The 13024-nt window shown below is 31.2% G+C and overlaps 2 protein-coding genes across 2 annotated transcripts; one reads left to right on the top strand and one right to left on the bottom strand.

The window, feature by feature from the left end:
- The first annotated feature begins 7452 nt into the window (after positions 1 to 7452).
- Positions 7453 to 9222, top strand: LOC140964464 (UDP-glycosyltransferase 92A1). Its single transcript, XM_073424283.1, has one exon. It carries the CDS (start codon positions 7572 to 7574, stop codon positions 9102 to 9104), a length of 1533 nt encoding a protein of 510 aa, XP_073280384.1. The 5' UTR covers positions 7453 to 7571; the 3' UTR covers positions 9105 to 9222.
- A 1539-nt stretch (positions 9223 to 10761) lies between these two features.
- LOC140964455 (uncharacterized) lies at positions 10762 to 12804 on the bottom strand. Its single transcript, XM_073424269.1, has 4 exons — positions 12611 to 12804; positions 12395 to 12518; positions 12241 to 12302; positions 10762 to 11062 (listed from the first exon to the last, which is right to left on the bottom strand). Exons 1-4 carry the CDS (start codon positions 12728 to 12730, stop codon positions 10955 to 10957), a joined length of 414 nt encoding a protein of 137 aa, XP_073280370.1. The 5' UTR covers positions 12731 to 12804; the 3' UTR covers positions 10762 to 10954.
- Positions 12805 to 13024: the final 220 nt, after the last annotated feature.

Below are 13024 nucleotides of genomic sequence, written 5' to 3'. Positions count from 1 at the left end.
TGTTCTACATTTGGCATGATCTTTGTAAGAATTTTTGCCCATCAATAATCACTGACATCTGTATATAATACCAGATCATCTTCATATTGAGAATAGCCATTTTTTCAGGAGATTTTGCAAATTTCTTTTAATTGGCTTAATATTTTTATGTGTTCTTACATCCATAAGAATCTTACATCCTTTTTTTTACACATCTTAGAGAAAATCATATGTTCATTCATATTTTTAGATGTTATTAAAACATCGTCAATATAAACAAAACATAAATGTAAAATAATTTTTAAATAGAGTATACATCTTTCTTTGAAATATTTGAGGTGAATTAGCCAATACCATCGGTAATACTTCTCAAATATAGTGATCTTGTGATGTGGAGAAAGCTGTGAATTTCTGAATAAATGAGATCAAATGTTGTATTCTAAATTTTTTTTTTTGCCATTTATTTCTAGCTCAAATAAATACTATATATTTTTCTTCTCGAGGCCGAAAAAAAATTACAACGTGAATAATTAAATGAAAATATTTATTGATTTCTTGTTGAGTTGAGAAACATAAACAATCTTGATTTTGAATATTACAAAACTTGTTATTGTGTTTTTAATATATTTACTTAAGTGTGAAGTTACTAGCTCAAATTGGAAGCTAAAACTCGAAATCAACCAAGCTAAAAATATGTTGAGCTACAGTGTTTTGATGATATCTCACATCTCAGTGATGAAAATGACAAGCCGCAAAAATAAACGAATCAAGAATCACTCAATTTCAACTCTATATGAGAGAGAGATGCTCGATAGATCAAACAATTAGCAATATGGAACTTGTTCTTCATTTAGTGCAGAATCATCAACTTCATCATATTTTATCAATTTTTTTGTTGCTATTCAGACTTTGACTTATGAAAATGATTTGTAGATCGTTCTCTTATCTTTGTAACCCATATTGACTTTTTCTATTCAAATAATCGAGCTAAGAGATATGACCAAATTAGCAGAACTGGTCAGACCACATTGTTTGTTGTTTTCGTTTCAGTCAGAGCGTTTTTGTGACTAATATTTCGCCGAGATAACTTTCGAACTAATTGAGAATTTGTGAAATATGACTTGTGTATAATTGATTTTTCTGGTTGTTTTGGCGGCTTCTCATTTTTATCTTCGATCTATGAGATATCATCAAAATACTACAGCTTGATTTCGAGTTTCATCTTCCAACTTGAGCTAGAAACTTCACACTTGCTTAAATATATTAGAAACACAATAACAAGTTTTGTTATCATCAAAATCAAGATGCTTGTGTTTCTCAACCCAACAATCTCCCAATTTTTTATGATTACGAAACTTGGATAAACAATGATTTCATCTAACATATTTCTCTTTATTTTGTGTGAATCAAAAAGATTCAAACATGTTAAGCACAAAATTTTATTTCCATCCTAAAATTATAATTACCTCTCCTCTTATATTTTAGAAATTTTGAAATTACAAAAGTAGAATAATAACTGACGAAATTTCTCCATAGTCTATTTTCTATAACAGCATACTTGGTTGACTTTAATTAATAAATTGCTTTTCCTCGAGCAAAATCATGATGAAAAATTTATATCACTGTAATCTTCTACAAATCTAGTTTACAACAAAAAATGGTTTGTGATTTCCACACTTGAACAAAGAGTTATGTCACTTTTCCCACAGTTGCGGCAAGCTACTCGAAAATTCAGCTTAGCGCATATATGTTAGAAAGATATTAAATTTCAAATTTTAAAGATCAAAATTTGTTTCAAATGCTCTTACAAAAACAACCCAATCTGATACCAATTGATATGATCGATTGAGGGAAAATCATTGAGCTAAAGTGGCTCGCTTTTTGAAATATTGATTACCGAAAAATTAAATTGAGTTTGATTTTCAAACCAAGCTGAATACACTCAAAATAATATTTTGTATTAAACATTTTGAAAATTATTTAAAAGTTATGCAAGTTGAATGTATAAAAATGTTTCTAGTTGAAACATTTTATCAAACATTTGATATGCAATATTTTGGGTATTTGAAGAGCACATAAAATGCTTCAATCAAAAAAAATTTTACGCATTCAACTTGCATAGCTTTTAAAATGATTTTCAAAATGTTTAATACGAGATATTATTTTGAGTGTCTTACGCTTTGTTTAAAAACAAAACTTGATTTAATTTATCGGTATTCAATATTTAAAAAATCGAGCTATTGTAGCTCAATGATTTTCTCCAATTGATCCTGTCATTTTTTCTTAATTTTCGTTTGTTGAGTAAATTGGCTAAAAAACTTATAAATGGATAAGAAATGGATGTGTCTGCCTTCAAGGCTTGTACCCGAGTATGAAAACTGCGTTCTAAAATTTGTTAGAAGTAAAGGCAATATGCCAAAACACATGAACTGTCTGTATGTCCTTGCAAGCCTTGTAAAAATAAAAAGCATGTGAAATTTGACCAAGTGTACGAGCACTTAAGTATTAAGGGGTTCGGTCTTTTTTAAACTATTTGATTCTTCCATGATGAAAATTATACCTCACAATTTCAAGGTGAAGATAGTTCAAGAGGAGTTTAGGAAGAGGAGAATGAAAATAGAGAGGGATTGAAGGACACAATATAAAAAAAAAAAACACACACACACACACACACAACAACTTAATAGTCAAGTTGTTGGAGAGAAAATGGTAAATGGTAATAAAATTATCTCTTTGTTATTTGTATGTCACAAGATAAAAAAATTGGCAACCTAAATCCGTTATTTTCTCAAAAAATATATCTTGTTATTTGCAGAAAGTAATAAAAGAACGTTCACTTGAATATCAAAACACAACTAACATTGTCAATGATGTAATTAGCTTTGTATTTGGCCAAGAAGCTCGATGTAGAGTGTACGGAATGAGATTTGGAGTTACACCATTGAAATTTGTAGCTTCCATGAAGCAACTTCAAAGTACGGTGCATAGCCTTAACAAGAAATGCAAGAAATGAGGTCCATGTTTTTCCAAAATATGAGACAGCAAAATGAAAAAGAACATATTAGTAATTGAACATCATCATCATCATCATCATAGCGCATTCATGATAGTTGTGGGATATTAGTTATCCAAACTAAGAGATTTTCTCATATGTCATCTCTTAAACCAAGATCTAATATATCTATCTTAATCACCTTAATCCAAGTTTTCAATCGCATGCCCTTCCTTCTACTCATTACATTCACTTTTCAATCTAAGATATATCAAATTGAGACCATCTTTGATCTCCTCTTCACATGATTAAACTATGTTAGACGTCTCTGTCTAATCTTATCTTCTACGGGCTACACCTATATAGCTCATAATCCTTTCATTCCTAATTAAATTCTTGCGCGTTTTGTCACACATTCATCTTAACGTAAGCATTTCTGCTATCGTCATCTTATGCATGTGTAGTCATGTGGTGGACCAACACTCCGACCCATAAAGCATAGCTGGTCGAACAATAGTTTTATAACATTTTCCTTACAATCTTGCAGGAATCATTCTATCGCATAAAACTCTTGATATCATCTTCTATTTCATCCACCATGCTTTAATCTTAAAGTCTATATCATCTCTAATGTCCTCAGTCTTTTGGATAATAGATCTTAAATAGGGAAAAAATTAACAATCTGGGACTCCTCAACCTTCAATGTCAATTGAGATGCTCATTCGTCTAGATTCAAGACCAAAATTACAAGCTAAATAAATCGTTTTTGAGCGACTAATTCTAAAACCTTTATTTTCAAGAGCATTACATCATCTATATAATTGTTTATTTACATCTTCTTTAGTTTCGAGAGATTTTTACATGAATTTGAGGTCATTTTTCTTGTCTTTGATCTGGTTTTTTGCATCCTCGTATCTATATGATTGGCGGCCTTATTTATTATGTTGAAATGTCTACGAAATGTAGAAGGTATATTGATTTGGCTTACGTAGATGCTGCCCTGATCAAAGCTGTGATTTTTTTAGGTTCGAATGGCTCGTGTGTTTGAGTTTTTAGTAGTTATTTGGTTTGAAAGTTTAGATCAAAGATTGCTTTTTGCTCATATGTTGGTAATTGGAGCTTCTTGTTTTTATTCTTTCTTGAGTTAAATTTACCCATTTCACTCCATTTATTACTTTTATGGTTGGATGTAAAATTGCACTGATTTTTAAGATAGTTGCTGTTTTCGCTCGAGTGTTTGAAGAAAATTCCAAAAAATCAATATTTCTTAACCATGTCGATTTATTGTGTTCTTGTTAGTAAAATTATCTTATGGTGACTTGACACAATTTGTTTGTAAAGTTATGTTGTTAGTGGTGTCATTGGTAGCATAATTNAAAAAAAAAAAAAAAAAAAAAAAAAAAAAAAAAAAAAAAAATGGTAATGTTGATCTTGAAATCGTTTGTTTTCTAAACCACGAAAATGTTATAAAAATAGGTATGATAGAATTAGTAACTTTGTATTGTTTATATACAGTCGAACTTGAAGAATGTGAGTCGTGGAGATTTATGTGATAATATTAAATGTAAGTTGTTTCATTGGTGTGTTGATGAAATTGTTGTAGAAGGTCGAATTGCATCCACATTTCCAAAAAAAAGAGCATCATGTTCTTCTTGGTGCATTTTGTTGAAAAATTTGGGTTGATAGAGTTTTCGTGAGGATATGGACCTAATTCAGCCAAATGATGAAATGTTTTTGTTGGTATGTAATTGGACGCATGATTATCTAAATTTATAATTTGTGACCGATATGATTCTATAAATTTTAAAGTCATATATTTTTTGTAAAAAAGAAATCATGTTACTAAGCGAATATTTCATGTTACCAAGCGAATATTTTTGTTACTTGATTAAATTTTCTTCTCCTGTTAGATAATGGAGAATTGAAATTAATTTGGTTTTATGTGATATCTTAATGTTTTGCTTAAGTGTGGTGCTGATGGTTGGATGTGGTATGACAATTGTTTCAGTTTCGAATTTTTTTCCTCATTTTGGTTCATGATATTAATACACAATTAACGTTAACAACTCGCTTTGCATGCTGTGAATTTAAATTTATTTGCAACGCGCAACACACACGATTTGAATAATTTTAATACAAACACTTCACTAACAACACATTTGTACGTCGTAAATAATTTTAACTGCAACATACGTCGTCCTCCGTATATGATACTAATACAACACGGCATTATCATTAGAATATCAAAATATAGATATGCTTTTTTAACATTTACTCACAAAATAATATTAATAATAACGTTTATTATATTCCGATATATTAAATCTCAATTCTAAAAATTAAAAATCATGATTAATTTATTACAATGAATTTTTTTAAAAAAATTAGAGACTATTTTTTGAAAAAAAATTACATGACAATTAGAAAAAAGCTAGAATGCCAAGAAATTTCAATATTTTATCCATAAAAAATTCCAAAGAACCAACATTATATTCAACATTATTTCTTAAAATAAGAATCGATTTTTATGTAAGTCGTAATCAGTCGCGGATCTTACGTAAGAACAATNGGATCTTACACAATATAGTTGTTAATATAGTCTTACAAAAATGGAACCATTAAATTTTTACTAAATATTTATTTGTGTAAAATAATATTCTTCATAAAATAAAATAATATTAATGGATTCAAATTTATAAATAAACTTTTATTAAAATTTAAATATATTGCATTAAAATATATACGGCTTTAAATACCGTAAATAAAAGAAAAAGAAAAAGTATTTTGATAAGATGTGTTGTATTTTTTTTTAAATTTTTAAGAGTGACAATATTTTGATAATTTTAGTTTTCGGTTTAGTTTGAGTTATCGATTTAAAGTTTATTTTTTTTTATCAAATGAAATATTTTGATTATTTTAAATAAAAGTTAATTTTTTTAAAATAAATATTATAATAAAAAATATAGGTATATGCACAAATATTTAAAGAATCTAAACGGTGTCACAAATTATTTCAGAGTAGGTCTCTTGTGAGACGATCTCACAAATCTTTATCTGTGAAACATGTCAACCATAATGTCAACTATACTGATATTCACAATAAAAAATAATACTCTTAGCATAAAAAATAATACTTTTTCATGGATGACCCAAATGAGAGATCTGTCTCACAAAATACGACCCGTGAGACCATCTCACTCAAATTTTTACCATTATTTCATCAAACAACGTACCCAATAATTAACTTTATTATTAAATAATAAAGTAGTCAAAATACACTAAAAACAACAAACTAAAAAAAATTAATAGTTCCATTTCCATCTAATAATTTTTGTCATTTATTTTATTTTTGGAAAAAACCCTATTATATATACAATTAACGTGGCGTTCCCGTTGCTTAGTCATGACTAGTGACTTTCGGCAAGTTGTACAATATTTTTATTATTAATTTAATTTATATTTAAATAATAATCATATTATAATTATAAAAATTAGTGAAAAATTAAACTATAATTTTAAATAAAAATCCTATCGTAATTATGAAAAATAATAAGAAACTAAATTATAATTTTAAAATAATATATTAAAAAGAAAAAAAATTAAAAAATTTACATGATAAGAGATTATTAGGAATTTGGACTTTTATGAAAGAGACATACAAGCAGATGGATATTTGTCCTAATCCCATTTAATTTATCATTCGGCCTTTTCACCTCAAATCTATCGTCAATCTCAAATAGTTATGCATTTATTTTTTAATATTTAATTTACTAATTAAATAATTGTGCTGAAATTAAAACATTTTTTACATTTAATTTTATACTAAACTAATATAATCGCCACTTTTTAAATGGTTTATACTAAAGACAAAAATGTGTGTGAGACGGTTTCACGGGTCGTATTTTGTGAGACGGATCTCTTATTCGAATCATCCATGAAAAAGTATTACTTTTTATACAAAGAGTATTACTTTTTATGTGAATATGGGTAGGATTGACCCGTCTCAGATATTAAAATCCGTAAATCGGTCTCACATGAGACTCACTCGATACTAAAATAATATAAACCGGACTTTTTGAAAAGGTTCTATCAAACGTGTGCCGATTGCTTAGTTATAAAGGAATGGAATCCCCGAGCGCTTTGACAAGTGTGTCATGTTAGTTGTCCACGTGTGTTCGATAAATTTTTTAGAAGTTGTGTATATAGATTGGACAAATTTTTTCTCATTAGTTAGTTTTTAGAATTTAGTTATGTCCAAATTTCAATCTTAACATGATATCAGAACTCAAATTGCATCGTTATGTGTTGAACTAACCACTTGTTCTGTCATAGTTGTGTCATTTGTAAATTTTATATTCCAAATGATTATTCATGAACGTGCGTGGTGTGTTAATTATCTCCCCTCGATTGAATAAAATCTCTGAAAGTTGTATATATGGACTTAGAAAATTTTCCTCCTTCCACGTTCTAATCTTTTAACATATTGCAATGCCATTTGTCATTCTGCCTTTAATTTCCGACCTCAAATCTTGAAGATAAAAACTATGTTTATTAGAAAAAGCAGAGTGGGGTGGAAGAAAACAGATTGAACAAAGAAATCATGAAAATCAACCAAGGCACCGGAGAGGAGGAGCAGCAGCAGCAGCAGCACATTGTTATGCTGCCTTTCATGGCGCAAGGCCATTTGATCCCTTTCTTAGCTCTTTCTAACAGAATCAAGCAAAGATTTGGCTTCGAAATCACCATTGCAACTACTCAACTTAATGTTCAGTACCTCAAATCCGCCATAGCCAAAAACTCGGAAGTCCCACAAACGAGACAGTCCGATATCCATCTCTTTGAACTCCCTTTCGATAGCAGCCAACATGGCCTCCCACCGAACATCGAGAACACAGAATCCTTGCCCCTTAACCAAATAATCGATCTCTGTCATGCCTCGACCTCCCTCGAAACCCCCTTCCGCAGCTTGATTTCCGATATATCGATCAAATATGGCGGCCCTCCTCTTTGCATAATCTCCGATGTTTTCATGGGCTGGGCTACTGAAGTTGCTAGCTCTTGCGGCACGGTGAATGTAACTTTCACCACTGGTGGCGCTTATGGGACCGCCGCTTATGTATCGTTGTGGGAAAATCTTCCCCACAGATTAACCCAAAGCGATGAGTTCAATCTTCCGGGTTTTCCAGATTCTTGCCGTTTTCATCTCAGCCAGTTGCATCCGTTCTCAAGAGCTGCAGATGGAACAGATTCCTGGTCAAGATTCTTCCAACCTCAGATTAGGCTCTCTCTAAATTCTTTCGGATGGCTGTGCAACTCCGCCGAAGAAATCGAACAGTTCGGAGTAGATCTTCTCAGGAAGTACTCAAAACTCCCGGTCTGGTGCATCGGGCCACTCCTTCCACCAGCAATGCTGACTCGAAAACCAACGCGTGTGATTGGACAACAAACTGGAAGAAAACCAGGACTTTCCCCGGAGAAATGCATGGAATGGCTGGACTCAAAGCCCGAAAGCTCTGTTCTGTACATATCTTTCGGCTCTCAAAACACCATCAGCACTACACATATGATGGCATTAGCCACTGGTTTAGAGGAAAGTAGAACACCATTCATTTGGGTCATCAGGCCACCTATTGGATTCAGCTTAGAATGCGAGTTCGACTCGAAATGGCTACCCAACGGGTTCGAGGAACGAATAAAGAACAGCAACCAAGGACTAATGGTGCATGGATGGGCACCCCAGTTGGAAATTCTTTGCCATCGATCAACTGCGGCTTTTATAAGCCATTGTGGATGGAATTCAACCATGGAGAGCTTAAGCCAAGGAGTACCGATCATCGGGTGGCCACTGGCGGCAGAGCAGGCCTACAACGTGAAGATGTTGGTGGAGGAAATGGAAGTGTGTGTGGAGTTAACTAGAGGAACCAAGAGCAGTTTGAGCAAGGAGGATGTAATAAAAGCTATAGATACTGTAATGGGAGAAGGTATTAAAGCGGTGGATATGAAGAAAAAGGCGGCTGAAATGGGAGAGTTGATTAGATCCGCCGTTCGGGAAGACGGAATCCATGAAGGCTCCTCTGTTAAAGAAATGGATGCTTTTGTTTCTGCTCTCATCTCCAAGAACCAAGGGCTTTGACCTCCAAGATTGATCAGATTAGTTAAATTTTAATTATATTTAAGAAAATTAAATTTTATTTTGCACTTTTTTTTTTTGTTCTATTGGTAAAATCTTATGGATCTAATTGCACTTTTACTCTTTTTTTTTTTGGGTTCCATTAATATAATATTATGAATCTTATGATAACGAAAATTGCTGATATGACGTTGAATATTACGAATAGTAACTATACATGATATTTTTGGAATAGTTTGATTCTAGTCGTATTTTTGTTATACGTTTATATTATACTATCATCATTATTATCATCTATACATATATTTAGGAGTAAAAAAAATTGTTAATAAAATTGACAAAGAACTATTGTTAATTGTTTAATTGATACATTATCCAATTAAAAGTTAATTTTATTCTTAGCGTAAATTGCTTTTAAGTCTACTTATTGTCATTAAATTTAATTAGGTGCATATTTTTATTTTCAAGATTTGATATATTTATTTAAAAATCAAATTTTAATAAATAATGGTCATACTCTTTGTATTAAAAAAAAATTAACTAATAAATTCTATGTATACTTGTGTTAAATAATTTTGTTTTATTCAGAATAATATTTTGCATAACATGATTATGGTGTTAACATGTCTTAATAATATGATTTTAGATAAATTCTATTAATAAAAAATTTAATCGATAATCTAGATGAAATTTTAAATTTTCCGCTGCATATTTGATGTGAGTTCGAGAGAAACTCAACCGAACTACAGAATTGCTTATAAATTTCATTCAAAATCTATACAACATTTTCTAACATTAACAAAACTAAACAAATTTGTTTGATTAAAGAAGTATGATCAATATATTTATATCATAATTGATTTTTTATGTTCATGTCCAATATTTCATCCCTTTTCTTTTCTTTTCTTTTTTTTCCTCCATTGCTCACATTCACAATAATCTTTCACAAAGAGAAAAAATTTCCCAAAATTTATTTCCCTGCTCATGCCGTTCCCTCTCGTTCTCCCGCAAATAGTTTTTGAATGTGTTTTTATGAGAAAATTTCAAATCCATTTATTTAAATATATTTTCTTTATCAAATAACTTACACGAGAAATTCTAATACATCTGCCATTTTACTTACTATAATTATATTAATAAAGATGAATTTCAAATCGTTAGAATATTAAAGTCATTTGAAATCGATTATGACATGTGTAATAGTGTAAATAAGTAAAAATTGATTTGAGTTTCTGACCCGATATGAGCCTCAACTCATAAAATGGGTTCTAAGTGTTGGAGAAAACGAAACAAATCTCTTTCCAAAAGTAAGATATTAAATAAGTGACGGTGCATGAGTATAAACTACGTCTCATGCTGAACCAATTACGGCCTATGACTAATAGTGATGCATTAATATGAGTTAAAACTCATGTTGGGTCAACCTACGACCTATGATCGTTATAGTTTATTATATTTAACTTATTTAACAATGAAAATAAATTTGAAACCACTGTATTTCAAATTACTCAATTCAAATGCAACATTTGTGTTACCCATTAATCCCTTCAATTTATACATATTTTTCGATTGTTAGGCCATGATTACATCTAATTAACTATAGTATATATTATAAAACAAATTTCTTGAGAACTACAGATATTATGAAAATGAATCAAAATTATCTAAAATTTTGAAGCTTCCAATGCTGACTCAGGCTGTAAAGCCATTCAAGAAATATGCATCATAACAATTTTTAAAAAGATTCCACTAGGTCCCTCGTGGATTAATGAGGAGCCTTCCACTTGTTTAGGGGGATCCAAGGGCTCAGAAGAATAGTTCATCTGTACCTATATACCTACCTATCAACTACATCAGTGTTGGAACATAGGTTGGTAAAAGAGCTTGAAAGTCTCCATGACTTCAAGATACCACATTGATTCCCTATCCGGAAATGCAGAAAGATCAACAAGTTTATGAACCTGTGAGTTACACAACATCAGCTTTAGCCAACTGGAAATCAAGATAATGCTAAGGGTATATGTGGGTGGGGTGTGTAGAATTTAGCAGATGACTTAACAAAGGTGATGTGACTAGTTCCTAATGGAAGATGCAGTAATGGTGCATACATGAATCAAGCTGGAGTGAAAATGAGATGTGTTTTTTACAAATCAAAAGGTTGGAAACACGTCTTAGTTATTATCAGCTTTTAATACATTGGAAAGTCCTTGAAAATACATCTTTTGCACTAGTCCGATAAATATAGAGCATATAGGAGATACAACAGGTAGTCATTGAGTCAGATCGTTCAACAACAATTTACTTGATGAAGAACAAAGAAACTGTAGTCCAATTCCATATGATGAGTTGAGAAGCACAATTTTGAAGTTTGAAACACTTTAGCAGAATCACAACTAATGTTGGTTTAAAGTGAAGAAAATTGATTACCATTCATATTCTAAAGCTGAAAACAAGTGAATTAGATAAGATTTTCTGCACTAAAACAGAGCAAGAAAGCCCACTTCGGCATGTAGATTGAAACAAATTCAAAGTAATAAATAATGCTAGTTACACATTTGAGAAACTCTACACGCAATCCACGGACTGAGAGCATTTAATTTGGATGAAAGATATAATGAACATGAAAGGCCTGATCATTAACGGTGAAAATTATTGAGTTCATCAGTTTGGCATGCGAAAATTATGGAGTTTATTAGTTTGATGAATCTATCATTGTACATATGCACTATCATGGATTCAATTTCTGGTTCAATGGAGCGGAATGAGGGTCAGTACAAAACATAAGGCTGAGGTCCGGAAGCAAGCTCTTCCAGAAGAGAGTTTTTTAGTAATTTCAGCATATTTATATATCTTCGTGTTTGTAGATCATATTTTTTATGAGAAGTTGAAGATTACTTGATTCAAGTAGAAATATGTTTCTTCTTGAATTTGGTTCTTTTCTTTATCACATCATCCCCTAACTGGAAACTTGGCATGAGTCTCCATTTTTATCATTATCAAGAGTGAAAACAGCTTTCACGTCACAAAACATTGTAATCAAACTTCAAGAATGAACAATAAGTATATTAAGTATACACACCAAGAAATGAAATGGTTGAAAATATTTGTACGGGGTAAAGTAGCAATCCTATATTATTACCTTAATCATTGGAAGATCACCCGCACAAAGAGAATAGCCTCCAACCACCATTATGTACATTCCTACACTCACAAATCTTTAATTACTTCGAAATTTGTACGAACACACAATAAAATTAATGTAAAATAACCTAATAAACAAATTATTAACTGACCTTTTTCCAAACGGCGACTGCGAAAGTCGCCAGAGAGGAAGAGCTCAATGACGCCCGTTCCATCGTCGAGGAGGTATCGACCGCCTCCGCCTTCGTCAGATTCAGCTGTCGAAACGAGAACGCCCTGCAATGTCGAGATGAATATCGAAGAAATTGACAAAAAGGATGCATTTAAGGATAAATCATGGAATTACGCACAACTACACATAGACATACCTGTAGCCAAGCACGTTGAAAGAGAATTCCGCCGAGAGTGTAGGCATTCTGTGACGTCGTTGCGGCGGCGCGTCTCAGGTGTACGCAGAGTAGCTTCAGTGCTGCCAGACCGTAATCCATTCGCACGCTTGGGATCGCTAGTAATTTCAAATTTTTGGTGGAAACATTGGAACATTCGTGTGGGATGTATTAAAATATAACACTATAAAAATAATAATATAATTTAATAATTATTATTGAATATTAATAAAACTATTGTAATAATATTGATATTATATTAAATAATTTTTTTTGAGAAGTACTACTATTTTTTAAATTAATTTGCATGATAATAAGCGTAGATTTTTGTGTTATTTTTGATGGAGTTTTTTAATCGTAAGTAGTAATAATTAAAATATCACTTTAAAAAAAGTA

The sequence above is a fragment of the Primulina huaijiensis genome, chromosome 2 (assembly GCF_012295235.1).
Source record: "Primulina huaijiensis isolate GDHJ02 chromosome 2, ASM1229523v2, whole genome shotgun sequence".
Taxonomy (NCBI): domain Eukaryota; kingdom Viridiplantae; phylum Streptophyta; class Magnoliopsida; order Lamiales; family Gesneriaceae; genus Primulina; species Primulina huaijiensis.
The sequence above is the reverse complement of the archived record's forward strand: the minus strand, read 5'-3'. Positions and strand labels throughout refer to the sequence as shown.

What these genes read in the sequence shown, in the direction of transcription:
- LOC140964455 (XM_073424269.1), bottom strand. Translation starts at nt 12,730, where the DNA reads ATGGATTACGGTCTGGCAGCACTGAAGCTACTCTGCGTACACCTGAGA. An exon ending in TTCAACGTGCTTGGCTACAG is followed by an intron (nt 12,519 to 12,610) that starts GTATGTCTATGT and finishes TCGACATTGCAG; the next exon opens with GGCGTTCTCGTTTCGACAGC. An exon ending in CAGTCGCCGTTTGGAAAAAG is followed by an intron (nt 12,303 to 12,394) that starts GTCAGTTAATAA and finishes TTGTGAGTGTAG; the next exon opens with GAATGTACATAATGGTGGTT.
- LOC140964464 (XM_073424283.1), top strand. Translation starts at nt 7,572, where the DNA reads ATGAAAATCAACCAAGGCACCGGAGAGGAGGAGCAGCAGCAGCAGCAG.